This window comes from Elephas maximus, chromosome 7 (assembly GCF_024166365.1).
Source record: "Elephas maximus indicus isolate mEleMax1 chromosome 7, mEleMax1 primary haplotype, whole genome shotgun sequence".
Classification (NCBI taxonomy): domain Eukaryota; kingdom Metazoa; phylum Chordata; class Mammalia; order Proboscidea; family Elephantidae; genus Elephas; species Elephas maximus.
In genome coordinates, this window is record NC_064825.1 from 133427584 (window position 1) to 133452966 (window position 25383).

Consider the following 25383-nt stretch of genomic DNA (forward strand, 5'->3'; position numbering starts at 1 on the left):
AACCAAAAGACTGGCAGTTAGATTCCACCCAGAGCTGCCTCGGAAGAAAGGCCTGGCAATCTGCTCCATAAGATCCCAGTCATTGAAACCCAACGGAGTAGCATCCTACTCTAACGCACGCAGGGTCGCAATGGGTCAGGGTCGACTCAACGGCAGCTGGTTGGCTGGTTGAAAATGGCCCTTTTGGTGGTCCTGGGCAGACCTGGAGGGCTCAGGAGGAGACAGCAGAGCTGCCCTTTAGAAGCCATGGTGGTAAGGGCTCCGTGCAGACACGTTTCATTACACGTCTTTACAGGGGAGCGCTGCGTCCTTTGAGGAGGATGCCATTGTCACTCCACTGCGCTGGAGTCCCCGAGAGTAAGAGAAAGAAGTGCGTTATCGTGTAACGGACGCAGCCAACGCCAACGGCCTTCCGGGCTCCCCTCTTCCTGTCTGCTTTGGTTGCTCCCCATGGGGACTTCGGGTCGGCACTGACGAGACAGGCAGGCCTGGGTACGGAGCAGGTGGCGTGTGTGCCAACGGCGGAACTTACCTTAGAGCGAGTCCGGCAGGTTTCCCTCCCGTCGGTGCCTCCAGTCCTTCTCCCGGCTTGGCCGATTTCTCTCGGTTCATTTGCTGCAGGATTGAGTTCAATTCACTAATGACGTTTGCCTTTGGGCCTGAGAGAATGGGGATCTTGACCTCCGTGATGTCGCCCCATAGTTTGGAGGTCCTTGGCTGAACGACCTTGGCCGTGCTGGGCTGGGCCCCTCCGGGCGGGGGGGGCGGGGCCGGCGGGGGGATGATGAAGCTGTCCGCGTCCTCCTCCACCAGCGCGTCCTGGTAAAGGGTGTTGCTTTTGTGGATGGTGGGTTTCATTTTTGGCTTGGGAGGTACTGGGGGCTTGTCGACCACGAAGGCTTGTCCGTCCGCGTAGACCGTGCAGGTGTCTGCGTTCTCACCGCCCTCGGAGGACAAGGTGGAGATGCTGGACACGGTGGACATGGTGCTGGTTGTTTCCAGGTGGTGGTCGCTGCTGCTCCGGCTGTCCACCTCCTCGATGCCTGAGTCTGTGACGGCGTCAAAACTCTCGGGGGGTGGCAGGAACGGGGCAGGCAGGCAGTTGGAGAGAGCAGCTGGCTTCTTACCGCCTACCGAGTTGGCGGGCTGGCTGGAGTTCAGCGAAGGGGACTGAGGGGCATCGTGTTTCTTCTGCTTGACCAACTCGGCCAGAGCGGGGACCGAAGCGGCGCGGTCGTCGGGGATATCAAAACTGTTTGCAAATTCCAGGGGCGGAGGCAATGGCTCTGTAAAGATAAAATCTTCATCCAAGTCCACAGAGGCCAGAGGTGGGGGAGGGATGCGGAACGGCAAGACAACCGTCTCCTCCATGGAGCCGGCCGCCACCATGGCTCTGCCGGGCGCAGCGGCCGGCTCGGGGGCAGCTGAGAGCTGCAAAGCACCTTCGGTTTTGGAGACACCTTCTGGCACCTCGGGTGGAGAGTGGTCCGCCTGCGTCTCTGCCTGCTCCTTCTGGTCCTCCTCCTCCAGGGAGCCGTCCGACTTGGCGGCGTCGACGGTGTGGACCATGAGCAGGCCGGCCGACCTCTGCTGGGACGTGTCCATGATGGTGACCAGCATGTTCCTGTCATCACCCTTCCGCTCTCGGCCCAGCTCCGTCTCATACTTGTTCTCCGTCTCCTGCCGCCGCAGGGGGCCCCGGGTGTTCTGCCTGCTTACGGGCGGGAAGGCCGGCTCCATGCTGGGCCGCATTTTGGTGTCGATGTACAGGGGCTTGTTGAGGTCGGCCTTGGGGGCCTCCCCCTTGGGCCCCTGCTGGGACTCCTTCATGGCCCGGTCCCTGGCGGACAGCGCTAGGGCCAGAGGGGAGCTGGGGTCCAGCAGCCTCCCCGTGAGCGGGTGGACGTAATTCTCGGGGCCGCTCTCGGGGCCCTTGGCTTTGGACGTGGGATTCAGCGGCCTCCCAGGCTCGTCCTGAGTGCCAGCCTCGCCCCCACTGATAAAGTGGTTCTCGGGCTCCCTGGGCGCTGGCCCCAGCGAGGGTGATGCCAGCTGCTCGGTGCTGTCCTCGTCGCCAAACCCGCCCTCCTCGGGGAACTTGGAAGGCCGCGTCCTGGGCGCGGGGAGCCCCAGCCCCACATCCTCGTCCCCCAGGTCCGTGGAGAGGAAGGCCGGGGAGTTCCTCCGGGCCTCCAGCCGCTTCTCCCGGTCGCGCACGGCCCCGGCGATGGCGGCTGCGAAGGGGCTGCTGCCGCCCAGGCTGTCATCTGGCCGCAGCTGCCCGGGCTGCTCGGCGGCCTGCGTGTCGGTCTCCATGCTGCTGCCCTGGCTGCTCTTGCCGCTGCTGCTGGTGGAGGGCTCCTTGACGATGATGGTGGGGATGGGGATGGAACACGTCTTCTCGGGGCTGTCCTCCACGTTGGGCTGCTTCACCAGCACGCCCTTTCGCCGTGCGGGCTTGGCCGGCACGTACACGGCCTTGTTGGCCATCCTGCCCACCTCCGAGTACGGGTTCTCGGGCATCTGGCCCCGCTTGCCGCGGAAGTTGGCCTGGGTGGCGGTGGCGGCGTTCCGGTTGTACAGGTCCTCGGAGTCCAGGGAGTACCGGTCGAGCTCTCGCCTGTAGTAGGCACCCTTCTCCCTCATGGTGGCAGCCACCGTGTCGGAGCGGGCAGCCGCCGAGACCTTGGCGGCGGGATTCTGTGTAAAGGCGGGCTTGATGGTCCCGTAGACTCTGGGCGTCGGGGACTTGGGGCAGTTGTACACAGTGGCAGTGGGGGAGGGTGGCGGTGGAGACGGGGGCACGGACTGGGGCGGAGGGGGTATGTCCTCGGAGGTGTCGGGCATGGACAGGCTCCTGGTGAACTTGAGCATTGGAGGGGCCAGAAACTGCCGCTCTTCCTCCGTTATCCCTGCAAACAGACACCAGGGTTAGTTTTCAGCCACAGTCGCCACAGCTCTAGCCGCACCAGTCCCGAGAGCTGGCTGAGACAACAGGCACTTCGCCACAAGCACAGTACGAGCCACGATGCTGGGGATTAGTCACGGGCCCACTCGGGGCCGACAAGAAAGGAAAGAACAGAAAAGAAAGTCACTGGGATGCAGTGTGTGTGTGTGTGTGTGTGTTTATTCGCCCTGCCCAGTGGTGCCCAGACCCTCCTGAGGGATGCTCATGGCCAGGACGGGGCCGGACGCTGCTCCAGTGCTGCTGTCCAGGCCGAGCTCTGGGTACTGCTCTCCTGGGGCTGTGTGCGCCTGCACGTGCGTGTGTGTTGGGGTGGGGCCTGGGCTGGGTCAGGGGGCTTGGCCGGGACCCTGGGGGAGTGTTTTTAGGGTCTTGGGGCCTAAGACACCATCTGAAAGGAGGGCAGAGAGTGCAAGCGTCAAGGGGGCACCGGTATTTGCTCGTGTGATACGGATGGCGCACAGTCGCCAAGGGCTGAGCCTTTCGGATGGCACTAAAGTGCGGCCATCACTCCCATCGTTAAGCAGAGGTATCTGCCTGCTCGTGCTGCAAGGAGGCGCTGGTGTCACCGTGGCTGTCTCTTCCAGGACCACATGCACCCGTTCTGCAGCCTGACTCTGCTGGGGTGACGGTGCTGGGCTCTGTGTGTACTGGGCACCCCTGGGGCCCTCAGAAGGATGGCTTGAGGGGGTGGCTCAGAGAAAGGGCCATCCTGGCTATGAAACGCCCTTGAGGGTGGGGAGCCCGACCCCCTTCTTTAACCAAAGACTCCAAGCCAAGCCAGCAGAGGACCCTAAGCGCACACCCAGCGACTGGCCTCGACAGGCTGCTTCCCGTCATGGAGGAAGCGCTGGAGCTGAGCCTGCCTAAGACTCGGAGCTGGGTGCAGGATGCATGGTGACGAGGTCTGAGATCTGAGGACTTGGCACAAGTCCAGCTTGAGCCCCAGGTTGTCCACGTGGAACCATGTGGATGTCAGACGCATGAGGGGATGTGCTGAGGGGTCCTACGGTGCCGAGGGTCTCTGCCTCCTGGGCTGGACGGGACCAAACCCGCCGTCTGCCTGAGAGTTCTCTGTGTGTGTGGCTGGTGTGATTCTGTAGACTCTTTTCAACAAAGACACGAAAACAACAATAGGGTGCACTCGGGGAGGAGGGGAGCAGAAACACAAACACAGCGACAGTCACAAAGTGCCTAGAATCTATGGTCGGGAGCATGCAGGGGTTTCAGAGAGGGAGCAAAACAAGTCACTTTAAAGAAAAGAAACTCCTCTGACAAACTACAGTAACTTATTCCAATCAAAATCTCCATTCGATAAGGGTATTCCAAATTCCACATACTCCTTGAGGGAGGATAATTTGGTCGTGAAAGGCTTTCTTTATTGGCCATTCATTACAAGCCGGTTGGCTGGCAGTTATATTTCCAAGGAGTAATAATTTAAGAATACACCTTATAGAGTAAGTGGGTCACATTCAGATTACAGATTCCAAACTGTAAGGAGGCACTAACCTGACAGAAAGATTCTGCTGTCTGACAGGAGGAAATCAGCTGTTATTAACCAGTTAACAAGCCAGTGACACACATGGTTTACACGTTACTAGGACTGCCTGGGCCCTGAGCTTGCTTGCTGGTCAGGGAGGCGTTTGGGTCATAGCAGACGCCATGGCCCCGGCAACTTATTCCATCCGCCGCAGAGTCACCCACACACCAGGCCTCACTGCATTGCTGAGCGGTTCTAGGACACGGGGCCACGTCTGTCCCCTGGGGTGCAGCCAGGGCTGAGTGAGAGTCCACGGGACTGCTGGACAGCCACCCAAAGTACTTTGTCTTTAAGTGGCCAGCAGCCCCTGGTGTCCCAGTGCCATGGCCTTGGTGTCTAAGGGAATTTACAAGGCTGGACTCTGACCCAAAGCCACTCTCTCAAAGAGGAACGGTTACCTTCGTCTGGGACACAGTTCACAGGGATCATTGTGACGTTAATGAGTGGATGGAGCCATTTTATACAAGACCGTGTGTTATTTCATTAGCATTCAAGAACCTGACCCGGCCACCCTTAGAAGTATGACCCCTTGAGCTCATCCTACAAAACGTGGCAGCCTGTGTTCCCATAGGGGAGGTAGGGAATGGGTCAACCGCCCATCGCGGCCGGTGCAGGGAGAGGCAGGGGGAGCCGGCCTGGCCTGCCCCCATCTGCCCCCCATCTTCCTTCCTGAAGTATGGCACCCCAACCCCCTCCACCCTGCTGGTATTTTCACAAATAACTCGGCGTGCCAGATTAGAAAACCACCCTGAATTTGGTATCCGTCATGGGAGGGAGGTTTTAAACCACTTGGGTGTTCAGATGGCTGCCAGCGGGTGAGGCCAGGTGTGCCCTCTGGTGGGAGGGCCTGGCAGGGCAGTTGCCAGAGCTAAGATACCACGGCAGCCATGGGGTGGACCCCCGGGGTGGCACTCCCAATGGGCGCTGAGGGCTGGGTTCAAAAGCCGCGGGACAGCTTCTCCGGGTGAGGGCCACACTTCTTACCTATGGATTTCTGCCTTCGCATCGTACCTCGAGGGAGGCCCAGAAACGGGCCTTTTGGGCTCCCAGGAACGGTGGGTGTCATCACGGCGATCCCCTGGCGTTCATAAATGGACTGCAACCAGAGAGCCCACAGTGAGACGCTGGCCGCGCCAGCCCCCATTGGCCACGGGCACTGGGGGAGAGCCAGTGCCACACCGTGGCCCCCCACCCCAGGTGCTCCAGGTGACCCACTCTCCACCTCAGACTGATGAGAACCCCACAGGGCCCTCTTCCCCACTGCCCTCGGCTCCCTCGGTGTCAGCCTATGGCCCTGCTGAAACCGAGCAGGCCACACTGTGGGGCTACAGTCACCCTGACACCGTTCGCTGGAGTAGCTGGGCACACGTCTCCAACAGGGGCCAGGAACAATGTCCTGCCAGAGGGGACAGGGTGGTGGATGTGTGAGGTCCGACCTGGGCCCAGACCCTGGCCCCCCACACGTGATGGGACTTTGGCCAAGCTCTCAATTAGGAGCCTCCGTTTCCTACTCCACAGGGTAGGGATGACAGCCCCGGGTGGGGGTTGGGGGGGTGGTGGGAGATGAACAAGGTGGGGGCAAAGCGCTGATGAGGGCCGCATGGGCCGTGCCCAGTGAGGGAGCTGTGGGGGCTGCGGTCTTTGCAGGCGGGCCTCCCGGCTCCCTCCTCCTCTGGCTGGGTCACGGACAAGGAGCCTGGAGCTTCCCTCCACCACTTTGGAAACAAGCTCCCTGAGCAGCCTCCACCCAAGGCTTCCACTCAGAGCCACTGCGTCCCTGTCTGGGGAGCTGATGTTAATGCTGGTGCCCCCCTTGTGTGCACGGGTAGGGTGGCTCTGAAAATGATCAGATACGAATGCTCAGTGAGAAGGTATGGCTGGCAAGCTCTTGTGACTAGGATGCCTGCCCCAAACGTCTTACAGCTCAGACACCACCTCCCCGGGCCCTGTCATCTGTCCATCTCTCTCCTCTGCAGGCCTGAGGCTGTAGAAGCTGTACAGGCCCCTGGTCTTTGGACAGGCGGGGGCGGGGGGAGGGCACTTGCATAGGCTCTTCTGGGGTTGGAAACGATCTGGGGCAAGGTGGGATGCATGGGCACAGACAGATGGGGCTGGGAACAGAGCGGGAGGCCAGGTTGCGGCCAGGAAAGCAAGAGGTCAGGACCGGGGTAGAACCAGAGCGAGACGGGGCCAGGACGGGGCCAGGACCAGAGCAAGGGACCAGGACAGGGCCAGGAAAGAGCAAGAGGCCAGGACGGGGCCAGGACCAGAGTGAGGGTCCAGGACGGGGCCAGGAAAGAGCAAGAGGCCAGGACCAAAGTGAGGGGCCAGGATGGGGCCAGGGAAGAGCAAGAGGTCAGGGTGGGGTTGGGAACAGAGCAGGAGGAGGGGGGAAGGGCGTGGGGGAAGGTCTCATCGGGAGGAGGGGGCTGCAAAGGGTAGAGGGTGGGTGCTTTTATTGTCACCGTTAACACTTGTACTTGTTTTCATGTTTGTTACACAAAACTAACATCAAATGCCTGACTTTTATGGGGATAATTGCTTCAAAGACCAGATTAAACAGAGTGAGACAACTTGAAGTTGATTCAAAGAAAGGTACTATGTGAAATAAATAACGGAGTCCCTGGGTGGCACAAACGGTTAACGAGCTTGCCTGCTAACTGAATGGTTGGAGGTTCGAGTTCACCCAGAGGTACCTCAGAAGACAGGCCTGGCAGTCTACTTCCGAAGAAATTACCCTTTGAAAACCCTGTGCGGCACAGTTCTACTCTGACATACACGAGGTCGCCATGAATTGGAATTGACTTGAGGGCAACTGGCTTAAAGTAAATAATAGTAACAGGTAGCACTTGGATGTGGCCCCAGATACCAGGATTTGTCCCTCTGGGGGAAGCCTGGCCTAGCCCCAGACCCTTCTCAGGCTGTGCTTTCTCGAGGCCACCTAAGGAACGTGGATGCAGCCAGGCTGAGCGGGGCAGCCTGGCACGTGAAGGCGAGGCCTGAGGCCCACTGTCACTGGGCTTTGGGAGAGGTCTCCCTTCTTCTGTTGGCCCGGTGTTGGTGCAGAGGACCCCTGCCTGTGGGGGCTTCCACGCTCGGTGTTGGTGGCCTCTTCCACCCCAGAGTGTTTCCTGACTCCGGAAACTGGCAGGGTCCTTCACACATGTCATTTCACTTGGGGGCAAGATGGCATCGAGGCTCTGGGAGACCCAGGGACTGAGTTCAGGTCACAAGGGAGCTGAACAGCTCGGCTCTGCTCCAGCCCCCTGGGTCTGTGCTGGGCCACACACCTGCCCGTGGCCACTCGGGTACGGGCCCCGTGTCTGCAGAATGTGGGGAGCAGAGTCCTCATGGACAAAGACCAGCCACCTGCACACCTGCTGGCCGCCCCCAGGAACGCTGGAGCCCTCCACTCACATTCACGTCGACGATGGACGGGAAGCACCGGCTGGCGGGCCGCTGTTTGATGGTGGCCACCCTGGACTCCACGGCCACGTTCTCGGCGGCCCTCGACAGCTTGGCGGCCGGGACGATCTCCTCGGGCTTATCTGCAACGTAAAGGGGATCGCTGAGACACTCAGAGAGAGGCGCTCGGGCAGGAGAAGCACCTTCCGGGCAGGGTTAGCAAGGCCATGCGCGCCCGGGCACGGGGATCGTGCGTGCTTTTCCCGTGGCTCCAGAACGTACCCTTCCCTCTCTGCCCCATGCACTCTCGGGGGGCCTGGGGGGGGATGGAGGTCCCAGCCCCTCTCCATGCCCTCAGCCAGGAGGGGTGACAGCAACACAGACAGGAGAAAACGGCCAGCAACACAGCCGCCTTCTCCCGGGGACGTGCCACAGCACACACACCAGCACACGACAGCCGGTGGCTTTTGACAAGAGCCACGTCTCTGGTGAGGTGGTTATTCTGACTCGGGATTCACTCTTGGCTGTCAACTACAACCAGCACTTGGATTTGTCGTCGTCGTTTTCTAAGTGACTCCGAGATGCCGTTCCTTTGCAACAAATGCCGCTGCCCACACACAGGCTGCAGGCCAGTGTGGGGCTAGGAGGCAGGAGAGGGGCCGGCCCTCCCCGCGGGGCCGTCGGGGTCCCAGCCTGGGCCGGGCAGGGAGCCCCCACGTCTTTCTTCTAACGGTGGAATACCTTCATTTCTTTGTGAAAAAGTTTTTACTGTGGTAAAATCGATGCAATAAAACATTTGCCATTTCAACAACTTTTATGTGTGCACCTCAGCGACTGATTCCATTCGCTGTCCCCATTTCTGCTCTCTCTCTCTCACTTTTTCTTCACTGTGGTGAAAACACACGGCAGAACATTTGCCACCATGGCAACTTCCATGTTTACAATTCAATGACATCGGTTACATTTGTCACGCGGTACCACCGTTGTCAGTGGCCCCCATTGCTTTTTGGAAGAGAAAGCTAAGGATTAGTTACAAGTGACCCCTAGAAAATAAAATAGTGAAAAGTATTTACAAACAAAACAAAAAAAACCCCCCAAACTTGGGAGATGCAGCCCGTCCCAGAGCTCCGCCACGGCCTGGCTTTATCCCTGGGCTGTGTGTGTCCCGGCCCCGGTGTGTTCAGGGCCGCCTAGACGCAGGGACCTGGCTCCCACAGCCCTACAGCGTCAGAATTCTCCGTGCACTTTGAAAAAGGCTCCTGCCGATTCCGAGTTGCCTTTGGTTTAGGGTGTGAAATGGTGACCGCTGGGGAGATCCCCTTTTGAACCCTCTGGGGTGCAGCATTCGCCTTAGCCCCCAGGAGAAGCAGGCCACCCAGAACATTCCACAGCCTGCGGCCTTCTAGGCAACCTCAAACCCGTTCCCAGGGTCTGGTGGTTCCCGAGGAGAGGCCCTGGGGTCATGCCCAGACCCCAAGCCCTGAGCTTGGCCACAGCGAGGAGGCCACCTTGAGAGGTCAGAGCAGCTCCACCCAAGGGCTGACACAGAGCTCGGGGGCAGGAAGGCCCACGTCTCCAAATTGTTCTTCACAACACCGGTGACGTGACTTGTCACAGGGGCTCCCCAGGAAGGGTTGGTCCTCCTAGACAGTCACCCAGCAGCCACAACGTGACAGTACTGGCCTGACAGAAGCCGACTAGATCGGAGGACCCCAAACAAGGTGGACTTGAGAGAGTGGGGAGGGTGTGTGCGCCGGGGGTGGGGACTGACGTGTACCCAGAGCCCATGATGCCAGGCATGGAGCCAGTTCCCCGAAATGGCGGCCACCATCTCAGGCTAGAGGGCAGCCCACACGTGTGTAGGGATCATGTCATAAGCCGATGTACCTAGTCCCCGTTAACTTCCCACGAAATCCGTGAGCTTCCGTGGCTCCAGAACCGCGCTCCAGACCTTGGGCCAAATCCTACCGCCCCACCACGCTTGCTTTTGTATGGCTCTTGAGCTAAAAAAGGGTTTTCACATTTCCAAGGATCACAGAAAGGAGAACAGAGACCACGTGGCCCACAATACCATCACCACCCGGTTGACACCAAGTGGACTCTGGCTCAGGGTGACCCCACGCGTGTCGGGATAGAACTGCGCTCCAATGAAAACAATGGCTGAATTTCCAGAAGATCGCCAGGCCTTTCTTCCGAGGCACCTCCGGGTGAACTCGAACCTCCAACTTCTCGGTTAGCAGCTAAGTGCATTCACTGTTTGTGACACCCAGGGAGCCCTGTGGCCCACAAGGCCTGAAATATTTACTCTCTGGTCCTTTACAGAAAGTTTGCTTCCCCCTGGCCTACAGCGTAGTACCAGTTTACTTGCCAGCAGAACGATGAGGCATTTGGGTAGAAGCAGTGTGAAGAAGGTCCTGAACCCGGGCCTTCTCTACTGGCTCTTCCCCTCTGACGATGTTGTTGTTGTTAGGTGCCGCCGTAGGGTCCGCTCTGACTCGTGGCGACTTCACGTATGACAGAACGAAATGTCGCCCAGTCCTGCGCCATCTTCGTGACTGTTGGTGTGTCTGAGTCCACTGTTGTGGTCATTGGGTCAGTCCATCTCATGGAGGATTTCCTTGTTTTCGCTGACCCTCTACCAAACACAATGTCCTTTTCTAGTAATCAGGCTTTCCCAGTGACGTGTTCACGTGAGCTGCAGTGTGCACATGAAGCCCTCCCTCATCTCCCACTGAGCACTCCTGTCCCGTTACAGCCACGTCCACCGACCAGAGATTCTGCTCTCCTCGCCCCCACGACTGCATCTGCCCTCTCCTTCCTCTCAACTCCCTCTCCGGGGATTTCCGGGGTCCACACGCTCTCCTCCTGGCTCTTCGCAGCCATTGCTGGCGCCTCTTCCTTGGGGGGCACCTCCTTGCCCCCTCCATGGATGTTCGGGGTCACCACTAAGCACCTGCCCCATAGTGAGTTCTCAGGCAAGGTAAGAAACGCCCACTTCTCTTTTCACTCTACAGGTGCAGATGCACCCAACTTCTGTTTGCTGCCATCCTCAGCGCCATCACCTCACCTGGGGCTCACCTGCACTCACCTCCCACACTCCTTTGTCCAGCTCCTTGAACCAGGCTCTTTCCTGTCCACCTTTGTCGGGACCCCATCCGCCGTCACTGGGGAGCCCACACAGCCTCCGCCTGCCTCCATCTCAGCGACCTGCTTCCTCCAAGAAGTTTCCCCTCGCAGACCTGGGCTGGGATCCTGTTTGTGGCCTTGCTGGTTGGTAGTGAGGCTGTTCTTGTCCAGGTCTCCTGCCGCCCCCACTCTCTGGCTTCCCTGTTGGTCACACTGGGCTCTGACTGGGGGCCAGACTCGCTCCCCTCACCTCTGCAGTGCTCATGGCCCAGGGCCCTGCTCAGGGCGGGACTCAATGACTCCTGGTTGACCTGGTTGAGGGAGCGAGCCAGGGTGCACGGATATGGCTTGGTCCATTCCTAGAAGCCGAGTCCCTCGGTGTGACCGTTCAGCTTTGCTGTGGGTCGGGGTGCAGCCGCTGGGGCCACTGGAGTGCTCTCCCCCAGGCGAGGGAGCTCAGGTCTGCTGAACTCTGGGGGCTGCATCTCCCAGGCACCCCCCATCCTCCCGGCAGACACTGCTGGGCCCGCGCTCTCCCCCTGGATAGAAGAGGGTGCACACCAGCAGCCATTGTGGGAACAGCAGCTTGGACCCTGCCTCTGACTGAGCGGAGGTGACGTCCAGAGCGACACAGCCCACAGCCTCTAGGAACGTGACGTGGAGCCGATGCCACTGAGTTGGGGAGGCCAACCAGAGCCTCACAGACACCCCAGGGGAGGGCCTGACCCCTGGGCTTTTTAAGCTTGGTGGCAGTGGGGGCTGGTGCAGGCGCTCAGGAAGGTGGTGCCCTGTGGAGAAGGCCTTGCCAGGGCTCAGGCTCCAGACAGCCAACATTGCACCCAAATTGCAGCTGGCCGTATTGGGCGACGTGGGGGTGAAGGTGGCCCCAGGGCAGCTCAGCTTACCTGTGATTGAGTTAAAACTGTTGGATCTTTGAGAGCCCCCGTTCCTAGCTGGGCCCTTCTGGACACCACAAGTCTGTCCCTTTGGTACTAACCTGACCTGGGGGGCTGGGGCCCTTCTGGACACCACAAGTCTGTCCCTTTGGTACTAACCTGACCTGAGGGGCTGGGTCACTGTCCCATCCTTCCCCCAGCAGCCTGGTCTGTGGTCACAGCCTCCCTGGACCACTACCTGGGATCTTCTAGGACTCTGCACAACCAGAGGGAGCAGACTCCATCTTGGGGCCTTGGGCATGTGGTCAGCACCCCGAAAATGTATGTTGAAGGACCAGTGTGTCCGGGTGACGCCAAGGCATGGCCCTCAGTCCCATCCACAGGGTCCCGACTCTGGTGGAAGTCCAAAGTGCTTTTGTGCTTATTTCTCACCCGACAGGGAGCTGCTTGTAGGGGAGGGGTCAGTCCTATTTTGCAGAGAGAGCAACTGAGGGTCCGAGATGGGTGAGGTCACGCAGGGGGACAGCGTGGGGCCAGGACAGGAACTGCTGGTTCGGCCTCACAAGGACATCTGCGTGGCCAGCAGGCTAACACTGGTGAGGTGCTGACCCCTGGTGGCTGCTGCAAGTTAAGCGTGCACCTGGAAAGCAGTAGGACCATCTGCCTGGCCCGCCCAATGCAAAAGCAAGGGGAGGGGGCGTGTGCATGAAGTCCCAGCCCCCACACCATGCTCATACCACCTGATGGGCTCACACCACCCCATGGGCTCACACCACCTGATGGGCTCACACCACCCGATGGGCGGGGCTTTGACTCAGGTAATCAAAGATGCGTCCCCTCTGCCCTGAGCCCACCTTGACCGAGGGCAATTTGTCTTTGCTCCAATCTTCTCTCCCCACTTTGCCTCCCAGCCCACTTGTCCTTTTGAACCAGAACATGTGACAGTCCTGTGGGCCTCAGGGGTTCCCAATACTCTTCAATTCAGAGGTGAGTCAATGTGGTTTGTGCGATGCCCTCCGTCCCTGAGACAGGCCAACCGTGAGCCCAAGCCTGACCTGCGCCCTGCTCAGCCCGTCCCTGGGATACGACTGCGAGCAGGTCCTGGCCTGTGCTCTCGGGCCCTTGAGGTCACGTTTATGGAAACACACAGGTGCTTAAGAAAGGCTGTGAGGCTGCACTTCCTGCGTGTCATTCAGGTGCCTGAGGGTTATACCTCATTCACAAAAGCCTGGAACTGGGGCTCTGTTCAGGGCCTGGATCAGGAAGATTTGTGGATCCAGCCCCCCCTCGGGTTTAAATGAAGCACTTGGGGACTGAAAACAACCCCACAGACAGACTTGAAAACTGTCACCCCTTGAAAACACCACCTAGCAAGAATCAGATGAAGACGCACCCCAAGTGACCCCGTATTTTAATTTTCTAAGAAGGCTTAGGTTCTCTTTAGGAGACACGGGGGATGCTCTGGTCAGTGAACTGCAAACTTCCGGGTGTCGGGGGGTGCATGCACGGGGAAGGGAGGTGGTGGCTTGCCAGGCACACTTGGGGTCAGTACCCACGTTCCTCACAGGAAGCAGGGTGGCGACAACAGGCTAGGGCAGGTGTCCTGCCTGTCACCCAAGCCCCCACCTGTGAGCTGGCCCTCCACCAAAGGGGCACTTCAGCACAAGTTACCCAGAGAGGGGCAGAGACTGTCCTCGAGCCGAGTGTCCCCATGCTGGGAGACACCTCCATTCTACACGCCCCCCGAGACTAGACACCGGGCCAGCTTGGGAGGAGGGAGGCCCCCACTGTGGAGTGGGTACAACACCAGCCACAGTCCAGGGAGGGGGCGGAGGCTCAGACCCACGGGAGCCCTCGAGGGCCACCTCTCACCAGCTAGAGATGAGACCTTCTCGGAGGTTCTGGCTCCAATGTTCCAGGACTTTCTTTGCCCGTGGCCACACCAGCCCAGAGCCCTGGTGCCAGGCCCCCCGTTAAGAGGGTGTGCTCTGCCGTCTCCCCACTTACTGTCCTGAGCCTTCTCGGGGCCTCCACAGGCTCCAGAAGTGTCCAGCCAGACCAGAACTGAGCTCAAGCCCTCAGCTTCTGGGGTCATCAGCGTTCTGGGTCAGGTCCTCCAGGGTCCTGCCCTTGCTTGTCATTGCACCTGCCCCATGCCAACTTGAACTCAACCTTCTGCAACCCTCTCTGCGGGGGCAGGGCACCCTGTCGGGGTGGGGGGGGGTCAGAGAGCAAACTGCAGGGCTCTCTCTGATGCATCTCCCAGAAGGAAAACAAAACATTGGAAACATCAAATGCTACAAAAGACGGCAGCGCACTGGTCAGCAGCTCTGATCAGCTGACCTGCCTCTCGGTTTAATCTCCCAAAATTTCCCCTCTTTACACCAACTGGAGCCCTGGTGGTGCAGTGGTTAAGAGCTCGGCTGCTAACTAAAAGGTTGGCAGTTCAAATCCACCAGCCGCTCCTTGGAAACCCTATGGGGCAGTCCTCCTCTCTCCTATAGGGTCACTATGAGTCAGAATTGACTCAATGGTAATGGGTTTGGTGTTTTTGGTTTACACCAACAAGCAGGGAAGGTATGGATGGTGCCGACCTAGCCACACGGGCTCTGGGCCCTGCCGACTCCTCCAGGCAAGGGGGCTCCAATGTGTTCAAGGCCACTCACCTGCCGGGGGGGGAGGTCTGTGGCTGCAGCCAGAGGGGACCCCAGTGCCTGCCTTGCCAGCCACCCTCTGGCGGGAGTGTCCTATGCTGCCTGAGGCCACACCCACACAGGGTCAGGGGGGCCACAGCAGGTCCTCAGTAACCTCCACACCCCCAGCACTAAAGGAAGGGATTTTAGGACCCAGAAATGCAGACTCGGGACCTTAGTGACTTGTCCAGCCAGCAGGGGTAGAGCTGGGATTTGGGCCTGGGATAACTTCTAATTCCACACAGCCTCTCTGGAGTTTGGTGAAACCCTCTCAGGAGGTTGGGCTGGCCGCCTGCGGAGCCTGGTGCAGGTGGACACTGGGTCAGAGCATAGGGTACCTACTACGCACCGGCATGCACCCCCACTGTGTGGACAGGGAGACAGGCTGGGAACCGCAGGGCCGCCCAGCTGCGAGAAGGGGCCCCCACGGCCTCCAGACCTGCGCTTGCCGCTATGTGGGCAGAGTGTGTCCCCCAGGTCCCCTCTGCCTGCTGGACCCCCCAGGTGATGGGCCATCTGGGGTCTACTTTCCCCTACATCTACCTCCTGTACCATTGGGGGAGGGACAGGGACTGGCTGCAGCTTGAATCTCAAATCTGTACCCAGGTTTCTCTGTTCTCAGCCTGGCCCCAGCTGTGCAGACCCGCCCTCTAAGCCCCTCCCCATGGTCAGGAGGTGTCTGGCTGCTGGAGATGCTCCTGGGGGGGTGGTAGGCAGAGCAGATGGCGCTGGGTAGGGGCAGCTGCAGGTTCCCACTTGGGCGCGGCCAGCGCCAAGTCTATGTTCTTCTCCTTGACAAGTGACAGGTTTCTGCAGCCGCTCCGTGAGAGCAGTGGTGCCCCGTAGTTCCCCGGGTGGGTGCCTTCCTCAGGGAGGCGACAAACAGGGGCAGCACCCATGAACTGAGGGTTTTGGCCTTGGACTGAAGGGAATCCTTACAAAAATGGGATGCTATGAAACTCCTTTTATATGAAACTCATCAAGAGTGGCTTTCTGGACCCTTCTTAGATGCCTCACGGGGACTTCCCTGGGCAGCCCCTCGGGGTGGTGCAAGCTCGGGTGGCTCCAGGGGGAGGCGGCTAGCAGGGCCTGTGCCCAGGGCGCTGGCAGGAGTACGGGGTCGGAGCCACATCTAGCTCGGAGCCCCAGGACATGGGACCTGCCCCAGGCTCTGCTTCACTGGGTCCCAAGAGCCAGCACCCTGTGTTGCAACATTTGGGGTACCGAGCCGTGCCTTAGGGCTGATGCCATAGGGTCCTCTCCCACCTGCCCTGGAAAAGTGGCTTTGCATTGGAATTGCTAGTGCTTCTTTTAATAGATGGGGTGGAGTCATCGCCTCCACGGCCAGGCGCAGAACATTCCAGAATAAGGTTGCTGTTGAAGAAGGGGGGGCCGCGCGCGTGCCCATGGGGGGCCCAGCTGTGACGGGCACACGCAGTTCTGTGTGTCAGCATTGCCCACCCTCCCAGCTTCCCCCAGCACCACCCAGCTCAACCACAGCTCCGAGCCTCTTGGAGAGTGGGGTTTCTGGGAGCCAAAGGAGGCAGCCCTGCTCATGGACAAGGGGGCTGGGAGTCGGAATGCAGCCCCAGGCCCGCCATGCCCAACGCTGACTGTCCAGTTACAGGGCCTCCGGCTGTCTGCACCCCCAGACCAGGTGGCCACAGGGAGCTCAGGACACACTCGGCAAACGGCCACCCAATCCCCGTAGGTGTGAGCTCGAAGCCCAGGCTTCCCCACTGCCGGCTGGGCGAGGCAGGCCTGGCTGTGACGGGCTGGGGCTTCCTCCCCTGGGCCTGGATCCCGCTGGCATAAAAGCCAAGAATGACGTGGACACCACCCCAGGGAGAGACACGGCACGCATTGGGAGAAACCACAGACGAGAGAAGCAAAGCTGACGGACAGACTTAGGGACATGTGTCTGGGGTAAGGCCCCTCAGGCAGGGCCTGGGACAGGAAAAGACAAGACAGGGCTCACGGAACATTCTAGACCATGCTGACAGGCACAGGTACTCTCGTCCACTAGGGTGTGACGGGCACGGGGCAGAGGCAGACACTCGCTCTTCCCCTTACCCTTCTTCTTCCGGACGGAAGCTTGCAAACAGAAAGGGGAGCTGTGAGTCATGCTTCATGGCGTATGTACCCGCAACCTCGCCTTGGGCCACTCTTGGGGGACAGGGCAGCCTCACCAAGCAGACCGGGACGGGTGGCATTTGGGGGACCAGAGGTGGGGCAGGCAGGGCTGGGGGGCTGAGGACTTCTAGAAGGAGTTGGCGAATTTAGGGGGAAAATCTACGCCCTTTCCTTTTCGATTTGCCCTGCAAATCGTGAATCTACTTCCTGGGGCAGGTAGGGCGCTTTTCTAGGGCTTTCTTTCTTAATTACCACCTCTGCCAGTGCCCTGCTAAAGCGGAACACGCGTCTGTAAGGACGAGTGTGAGTGGAAGCCGGCCCACTGTGGAGACAGCCCCGAACAGAGCGGCAGAGGGGTGTTCCCTGGGGCTCCACAGCCGTGAGACACTGGGGGCTCAGGAGACCCTCGGGCTCCCCTCTTGTCTCTTGGTCATGCAGGTGCTCCTGGGATGCTCATGCCCTTTTATGAGAAGCTGATTTGCTTGCTGGTCCCCCAGGGGCAGCTGAGACCACCAAGAGCACATGACAGGCCCTTGAGGAGTGTATGTGGTGGGGGAGGGACAGGGAAATCTATGTTTCCGTCACCAGCAGGTGCAGGGCACAGCGGCTGGAATCCAGCGGTGACTTTTCAGGGAGACTTGTTCTCACAGACACGGTACAGACAGGCCAGGAGAAAGGGGGCAGGGGACCTACTGGTTCCTGGGGGTGGGGGAATCGGCCGGTTCCTGGTGGGCGGGGGGGAGCCCCACAGCACACAGGGTTTTCTAGAAGATTGAGGCCTTGGTGCGATCCCGAGATTCTGGACCCGGACGCAACGGTGGACGACGGGCCTTTGGCCCTCCCATTTAAGGCTGGGCTCAGGTGGACACAATGTCGGTCACAGACACGGGCTCAGATCCTGCCCGGGACACCCGGCTTGGTGATGGGCCTTGGGCAGAGCCATTTGCAAGGAGGGGGACAAGCTTAACCCTCGCTGCTGACTACACGCCTCCAGGCTGGGCTCAGAGCTGAGCAGCCTTTCAGCCCTCCACTCCCGCCAGGGCTCAGTGCTCTTGCCCCTGAGGCTCTCCTAGGCACCCTGGGACTCCTCAGGTGACATTTAGCGGCCCCCCCGCCCAAGGCTCACAGTCAGCTCCAAAGCCACCCAGCACTGTAGTGGCCCTGGGTATGCTGCACCCTCCCCAGTGCCCAGGCTGGGGTCCCATGGCCGACGCAGCTCTGTTTTCTGGAGACCTTTGAAGAGGCCCCAGGAGCTCTCTAGGCCTGCGACCTACAGACGCCCCACTGCCTCCCCGGAAACCTTTCCGAGGGCAAACAGTTGGGTTCGAGTGTGTTGGGGGTGGGGTCGGGTGGATGTTAGTGGGGTCCCCTAGACAGCGGAGGGGGCTGCTTCCAGGACACTGTGGGGAGCTTACCTTTATCCACTAGTGAGAGGCCCAAAAATTCAAAACAAAACAATGTTAGATAAGCTGAGAGGACAAAACGGCAAAACAGTCCCAGAACCCTGAGCCGGCGCAGAGGCACAGAGGCGTGGAGCACCTGCACGGCCCAGGAGGCACAGGGGCTCCTGCTGCCATCCTCGGGGCAGAGGGCGGGAGGGGGCCAGGGTCGAGAGGAGACGCGCACACAGGGTGTCATGCACCGCATGGCGGGTGGTAAGGTGGCGGCAGGTGCTCGGGGAGGTAGGTTCCGGGTGGGCGTGAGGACAAGGGCGCAGTGCAGGGCAGGCACACGGGGCGGCAGGCTCCCGGACCAGGGACACTGGGGCGGCGACGGGCAGGCGCATGGGGTGGCAGGCCCCAGGTGCGGGGACACGGGGGTGGTGGCGGGCAGGCGCACGAGATGGCAGGCTCCGGGTACGGGGACGCAGGCGCCGCACAGGGTGGGCGAAGACGAGTCTTACCGAGCTCCTCTAGCTCCGAGGTCATGGACTTGGAGCGCAGGGTGAGCGCAGTGGTCGGAGCACGCTTGGGCGGAGGGGGAGCTTGACGGACAGAGAGACAGAGGGTGAGTGCCCTGTTTCTCATCCCACACATCGCACCCAAGCTTCTAGGAGCATGGGGGACCCGGCCCCCAAGCCTGCCACTCTCTGGCCCAGGGTGGCGGGGGGGGTGCCAGTCAAGGTCAGGTGTGCCCGGCCTGGGTGTGCCAGCAGCAGGGCTCTGAGGACTTGGTCTCAGGCAGTCACCACACACAGGGGTGTCAGGGTGGACATGACAGGCATGCTCAGACAGCAGACCTCTCAGGCCAGGCTCTCTGGGCCCTAAGGGGGAGCACAGGCGTGTCCGCAGGGAGGCCTGTCCAGTGCACTGCACCTGCAGTGACTAAAGGTCCAGAATGTGCCGGCAGCCTGTGCAGCCTCGGCCTTCTGCACAGCCTGTGTGGCCCTGAGCTGATGCCCAGGCCAGTCTGCCTCCTGTCAGACTGGGCACAGCCCTCCCCGTATGGCCCTGAGCCAACACCCAGGCCACCCCACGTCCTTTCGGACTGGGCACAGCCCTCTCTGCGGCCCTGTGTTGCTGATGCAGGACCTGGAGGAGGTCCCGTTGGCTTCCCCGCTCACAGCTCACACCTCCAGCCCACTCACGGCCCCTCCTCAGGTAGCCCGAGCCCCTGTGGGCTGGGGTGGGACACACAGATGGAAAGGAAGAACGTGCCACTGCGGCCTCTTCCCACCGCTGGGGCCTGCGGGATGGCAGGCTGAGCCCGGAGCCCCGCTGAGCACAGCTGTCAGTGTCTGCACCTTCCTGGGGTCTCCCTCTCTTTCTGCTCTGGGGAGACTTCACCGACTTCCCCCACAAAGGGAGGTGGGAGGATGTCCACCTGGGCCTGCTTTCGCAGACGTGGGGGCTCTGCTCACAGGTCTAGGGTGGCATGCTTAGCTGACAGAAAGGCCCTGACCCCACAGCCACCACCACCCACTGCCAGCGGTGTGTGGAGTGTGTCCTGCAGGGACCCGAGCCGTCCGCACAGGACCGCTGGGACTGAGAGAGTGAGGGTGGCAGGAGACTGGGGGGGAGGGGGTGACGCACCTTTCTTCCTGGCTGTGTCATCCGGGTCCAGATTCCGGGTGACCGTGACCACCTTGAGGACCAGGTGGTTCCCCCCCTGGCGGATCATGTTCACCACCTGCCTGTGGCCCACCTTCACGACGTTCTCGTTGTTGACCTGCGAGAAGACGGGATGGCAGTATCAGCAAGGTGGGCCCAGGGCAGAGAAAGCAGCCACCCTCGGCAACCACGGGCGAGCTTTCAGGCAAGGAGAGCACACTTGGGGACAAATGGAGATAGTGAGACCGCTGCGTGTTTGGTACCACCCCGTCTGTCTGTCTGTCACGCCCTGGTGGCTTGCACGCTGCTGTGATGCTGGAGCTACCCCACCGGTATTTCTAATACCAGCAGGGTCACCCAGGGTGGACGGGTTTCAATGGAGCTTCCAGACTAGGAAGAAAGGCTGGTGATTTACTTCTGAACATGAGCTAACGAAAACCCGAGGGATCACAATAGGACGTTGTCTGATACAGTCCTGGAGGATGAGCACCTGGGCTGCAAGGCGCTCAGAACACATGGCGGCTGCAGCCAGGGACTGGAGCACACCGGAGACGTGAAAACGGCACAGGACACTGAGCTGGAGTTGACTCGATGGCAGCTAACAACTACAACATTTTTGGGACTTTTGGGGAAACCAGAGGGGTGCCATTGCGGTTGTGTCTGCTGCATAAGCACGGCTGGAGAGGCAGGGGGCAGCCGGACGAGGCTGGGGGAGGCCGGGCACGAGGCAGTGGTCGGCAGGGCGCTCCGCAGGGGCCGGGAGGGAAGGACCGGTTCTCGCCTAAGCCGGTGATTCTGTGAGCAGGCCCAGGGGCACTTTTCCTGCCAGCTCTGTGCCAAAAGCCCGGCAGGAAGCTGGCAGCTCCTGGCTGCAGTGGCTACAGCTTTCCTTTCTGTTTTCACAGTTAAGACATGGCACTTAATTGCTTCTCACGTATTTGGGGACACCACCACACTTCACCGCCCATTCTTCTGGCCCAGCTTCCCCGCTGAGGCCAGAGGAGGATAAAATCTCGGCCGACAAGGTGCTAAGAGGGCCAGTCCTCTGCCCTGCCTGCCACAGCACCAGGGGCCCCTGCGGTCACGGGCTCGGGATCCCCGATGCTGCCTCCCCCAAGGTTGCTGCCCCTGAGTTCTCAGAGCTCTCTGCCCCTTCGGAGCCCTGACTTCCTCTGCCTCACTGTCCCCGCTGTGGCAAATGCTACCGACACGGACACACACACGGACTCAGGGTGACACCGTGAGGCTGCTGAGAGGCTGGGCTTCAAACCCCGCACCTCAGCCCTGTGCCCAAGTGACTTTCTCATCTCACAAAGCTCAGCCTTGGAGCCGCTCAGTCCGCACCCCATCTCTACCCGTGATGGGCTGAATGTTGTCCCCCAAAGAGACACGTCCTGTCCCAGCCACCCTGTTGTTTTAAGCCATCCAATGTGTGGTCATTTGTCATGGTAGCCCAGGGACAGTCAGACACCAGGTTTGGATCAGGGTCCCCAGACCTTGGGCTCCACGTTCTTGTCACGACACTGGGTGTCCCACTGGCGGCCAAGATAGCAGGTGGACAGCTTTGACGCCTCGGCCCCCACTCAGGACTTGTGGAGCCAGGTCACCACGCCCTCTACGTGGCCGGCGTGCTCACTCTTGCCACGCGTTAACCCAGGGGCACGCCTTAGGCCCCCAGTCCTGTCACTTGGCGGCTGTCTGTCTGGGTTCCCCCGAACAGAATGCGACTCCTCCTTCACTGATGTGCCCCCCGCCCCCCCCCCCACCCCATACAGTTAGCAGGCTGGGTGCCAGGGAAGTTCCACGGAAGCAGATCCTTCCGGAATCCGATGCTCTGTGTTTCTAGGGGATGCTGCCTTCTGCTGGGGGCACCTCTACGAGGAGACTCCTGGGCTGAGCGGAGGTGCAGGCAGAGGGCTGGGACTGCTGGCCCTTGCGGCCGTGCTGGGAACCCCCCTCCCCATCCTCCTGAGTCTCCTGTGAGATGGGCATTGGTCCAGCACGGAGAGGGGCGGTGGGCTGGAGAGCCTATTTCCTCTGAAGCACAGAGAAGACATTGTTGCTTCTGGGGGAGGGTGCTGTGCTTTAGGAAAGGAGTCACCGAAGGAATGAGGTGCTAACGAAGGGTTCTCAGCACCACCCCTGCCCCAGCCCCCTGCAGTTACACATATCACCCCAGGCTTGAGGTGGGTGGGGCAGGAAATGCCTGGCAGGGGACCCAGGAGTGGTATTTTTTTGTTTTGGTTGAAGGGAAGCCAGAGGGGCAGCCGAAGGAGCAGGCCCCAGGGCCTCAGTTCCCCCAGATCTGCAGGGATGCCAGACATGGCTTCAGGCTGCCCATAAGCCCCAGGCCCCAGCAGATGCTGCCCTGTAGTCCCAGGGCCATGGCCAGTCAGGGCCACCTGGGCAGGGGCTGCAAGGGGGACACAGAGCAGGGAGCAGAGGTGCCCTCAGTGCAGACTGTGCAGTGAGCCCACAGCCCTCAGGATATTTGTACAGAGCGACCCATCCCATCCTGTCCTGTCCTGCAGGAATTCTATCAAAAATCCTCACCTTTCAGCCAGAGCCCTCATTAGGCTCAGGAGTGTGGGTCCCTTGGGCTCTGTGAGAAGAGAAGGAGAAGGAAGAGGAGAAGGAAGTGGGGAGGAGGGAAGGAGGAGGGGAGGGGAGGGGGAGGAGGGGAGGAAAGGGAGGGGGAGGAGGGATTAAAGGGGAGGAGGAAGAAGGGGGGAAGGAGGGGAGAGGGAGGGGGCAGGGAAGGAGGGGGAAGGAGAGGAGGGGAGGAAGGGGAGGGGAAGGGGGAGGAGGGAACAAAGGGGAGGAGGGGAACAAAGGGGAGGAGGGGAAGGGGAGGAGGGGAGGGGAGAAGGGGTAAGGGAGGAAGGGGAGGAGGGAATAAAGGGGAGGAGGGGGATGGGGAGGAGGGAAAGGGGAGGGGGAGGAGGGAGAAGAGAAGGAGGGGGAAGGGGAAGACGGGGAAGGAGAGGAGGGAGAGGAAAAGGGAGAGGAGGAGGAGCCATCCTCCCAGGCCCCATTTCTATCTCCAGGTGCTGATCCTGCCTCCCTCCTCCCTCCCAGGGCTGAGGGAGCCCCTCTGCAGGAAGAGGGGTACTTTCCAGGGCAAGCTTTAGGACTCCACCTCCCCCACCTCCAGGAAGACCATCTCTGCCTTGGGCATCATGTCACGCAGGTCCCGGAGTTGGGGTTACCAGGAGCCGCTCCCTGGGCCTGGGTGCACAAAGCTGAGTGCCAGCACTCCCTGCTGCCTCCCCTCCCTGTCCTTGGGACCAGACAGGACACCCTTGCCTGATGGAGACAAAGCGGTCACCTTTCTGGCAGAAGATGGGCTTCTCAAGCAGCCCCACTCCCTCTGCTCAGGGCTAGCCCCCGTCCTAGGGTTCACTCCGTCCACGGGGACCCCCTTTGCTTTTCATTCTTCCCCTTCAACCTCCCCTCAGCCACGCTGCTCCTGAATTCTTGTCCTACTTTGCAAAGTACATGCACTTTGGATGGATTTCTTGCTGAAAGCAAGACAGATGCCAAGGTCAGTGCTGCAGGCTGTGCAGGTAAGCACTTTCACAGCCAAGGCAGTGATGCCAACTGGCATTTTCTGTGGTGTGTATAGATGTATTGCTACAGAAGAAGAGCTGGGCAAATGCATGGGTCCACTGGCTATGCTTCAACTGGAAACGACTGGAGGCAGGATGGGAAATACATTCTCCTTCCTAGTGCAGTGGGGACAGAAAAGACACAGAGTGCTGCTGTAGAGCATCCCAGACTTTCACCTGCAACGGGACTTTTGAACCACCTGCAGTCCTTAACACAGATGCTCCAAATCACTCATGCAGTGACAGAAAGCACAGAGCCTGAGTAGGTGAAGTGCTTGCCCTTTCCTCATCTGCCCAGATTGGCAGCCTGAAATTTCATAGGGCTTTTGTGCCTTTTGAAAAACCTCAACCTGCAATTCTGGCACTCCGCCACCAGGAGGCAGTAGGTACCTTGGTCACTTGCCACATTTACAGAATTCAAAGGTGGCCTGAGCCAAGTACTCATGGAGATGACGGCCCTGGAGTAGAGAGAAACTGTTCACCAAACCCAGATCCAGTTAACTATAAGAAAGAGTAACACGTCTTTCCACGCAGCATCCTTACATACCGTTTTGGGTTGAATTGTGCCCCCCCCAAATATGTGTTGAAGTCCTAACTCTTATTCCTGTGGGGGAAGATCCTTCGGTGATGTGAACAGTTTGCACTTGGTTACTAACTTGAAGCACTTACTAATGAAGATCAAAGACCAGCCTTCAGTATGGATTGCACCTCAACAAAAAGAAAACAAAAATCCTCACAACTGGACCAATGAGCAACATCATGATAAACAGAGAAAAGATTGAAGTTGTCAAGAATTTCATTTTACTTGGATCCACAATCAACACCCATGGAAGCGGCAGTCAAGAAATCAAAAGACCCACTGCATTGGGTAAGTCTGCTGCAAAGGACCTCTTTAAAGTGTTGAAGAGCAAAGATGTCACCCTGAAGACTAAGGTGCGCCTGACCCAAGCCATGGTATTTTCAATCGCATCATATGCATGTGAAAGCCGGACAATGAATAAGGAAGACTGAAGAAGAATCGATGCCTTTGAATTGTGGTGTTGGCGAAGAATATTGAATATACATACCATGGACTGCCAAAAGAACGAACAAATCTGTCTTGGAAGAAGTACAACCAGAATGCTCCTTAGAAGCAAGGATGGCGAGACTGCATCTGACATACTTTGGACATGTTGTCAGGAGGGATCAGTCTCTGGAGGACATTATGCTTGGCAAAGTACAGGGTCAGCAGAAAAGAGGATGACCCTCAACGAGGTGGATTGACACAGTGGCTGCAACAATGGGGTCAAGCATAACAACGACTGTAAGGATGGCGCAGGACCGGGCAGTGTTTCGTTCTGTTGTGCATAGGGTCGCTATGAGTCGGAACTGACTCGATGGCACCTAACAACAACTAACCTAAACCTAAAGGTTGGCGGTTTGAACCTACCCAGCAGTGCTGAAGAAGAAAAGCCTGGTGACCTGCTCCCACGAAGATTCCAGCCAGGAAAACCCCGTGGAGCAACTCTACTCTGTAACACATGGGGTTGCCACGGGTGGGAATCAACGGGGTGGCAGTGACGGGTTTGGTTTTGTTTCTTTCTACCTCTGGATGTAACCCTGTTTGGAAACTGTCTCTCTTTTGTTATGTTAATGAAGCCATACTAGAGTTAGGGTAAGTCCTAAAGCTAATCACTTCTGAGTTATAAAAAGACCAGGAAAGACACAGAGACACTCTCACTGGGGGAAGACAGATACCACGCGAGGACAGGGAAGCCAAGGACTGCCAGCAGACACCAGAAACCAGGACAGAGGCCTACAGAAGGAATCAACAGAGCCAAGACCTGATTTAGACTTCTGGCCTCCACCACTGTGAGAAAGTAAATGTCTGTTCTTTAAAGCCGCCCACTTGTGGTTTTTTCTGTTATGGCAGCCCTACCTGCTAAGACACACAGAGACATGGAGTCCCTTACGGGGCAGAAAGACCA

General features: G+C 59.3%; 1 protein-coding gene across 5 annotated transcripts in view; it reads right to left on the reverse strand.

Moving 5' to 3' along the window:
* The window catches only part of SHANK2 (SH3 and multiple ankyrin repeat domains 2), a 37462-nt gene extending 16715 nt beyond the window's left edge, over positions 1 to 20747 (reverse strand). The window contains exons 1-6 of one of the 5 annotated variants that reach the window (XM_049892754.1): positions 19791 to 20747; positions 18662 to 18742; positions 7923 to 8053; positions 5517 to 5601; positions 4475 to 4495; positions 533 to 2912 (exon numbers count right to left, since the gene is read on the reverse strand). In XM_049892754.1, coding sequence (XP_049748711.1) covers positions 533 to 2912; positions 4475 to 4495; positions 5517 to 5601; positions 7923 to 8053; positions 18662 to 18742; positions 19791 to 19878 — 2786 coding nt within the window. In that variant the 5' untranslated portion in view covers positions 19879 to 20747. Of the gene's footprint in view, positions 1 to 532; positions 2913 to 4474; positions 4496 to 5489; positions 5602 to 7922; positions 8054 to 18661; positions 18743 to 19790 lie in introns of all 5 variants that reach the window. The other 4 variants (XM_049892752.1, XM_049892755.1, XM_049892757.1 and 1 more) reach the window with 4 other exon arrangements.
* Between the last annotated feature and the right edge of the window lie 4636 nt (positions 20748 to 25383).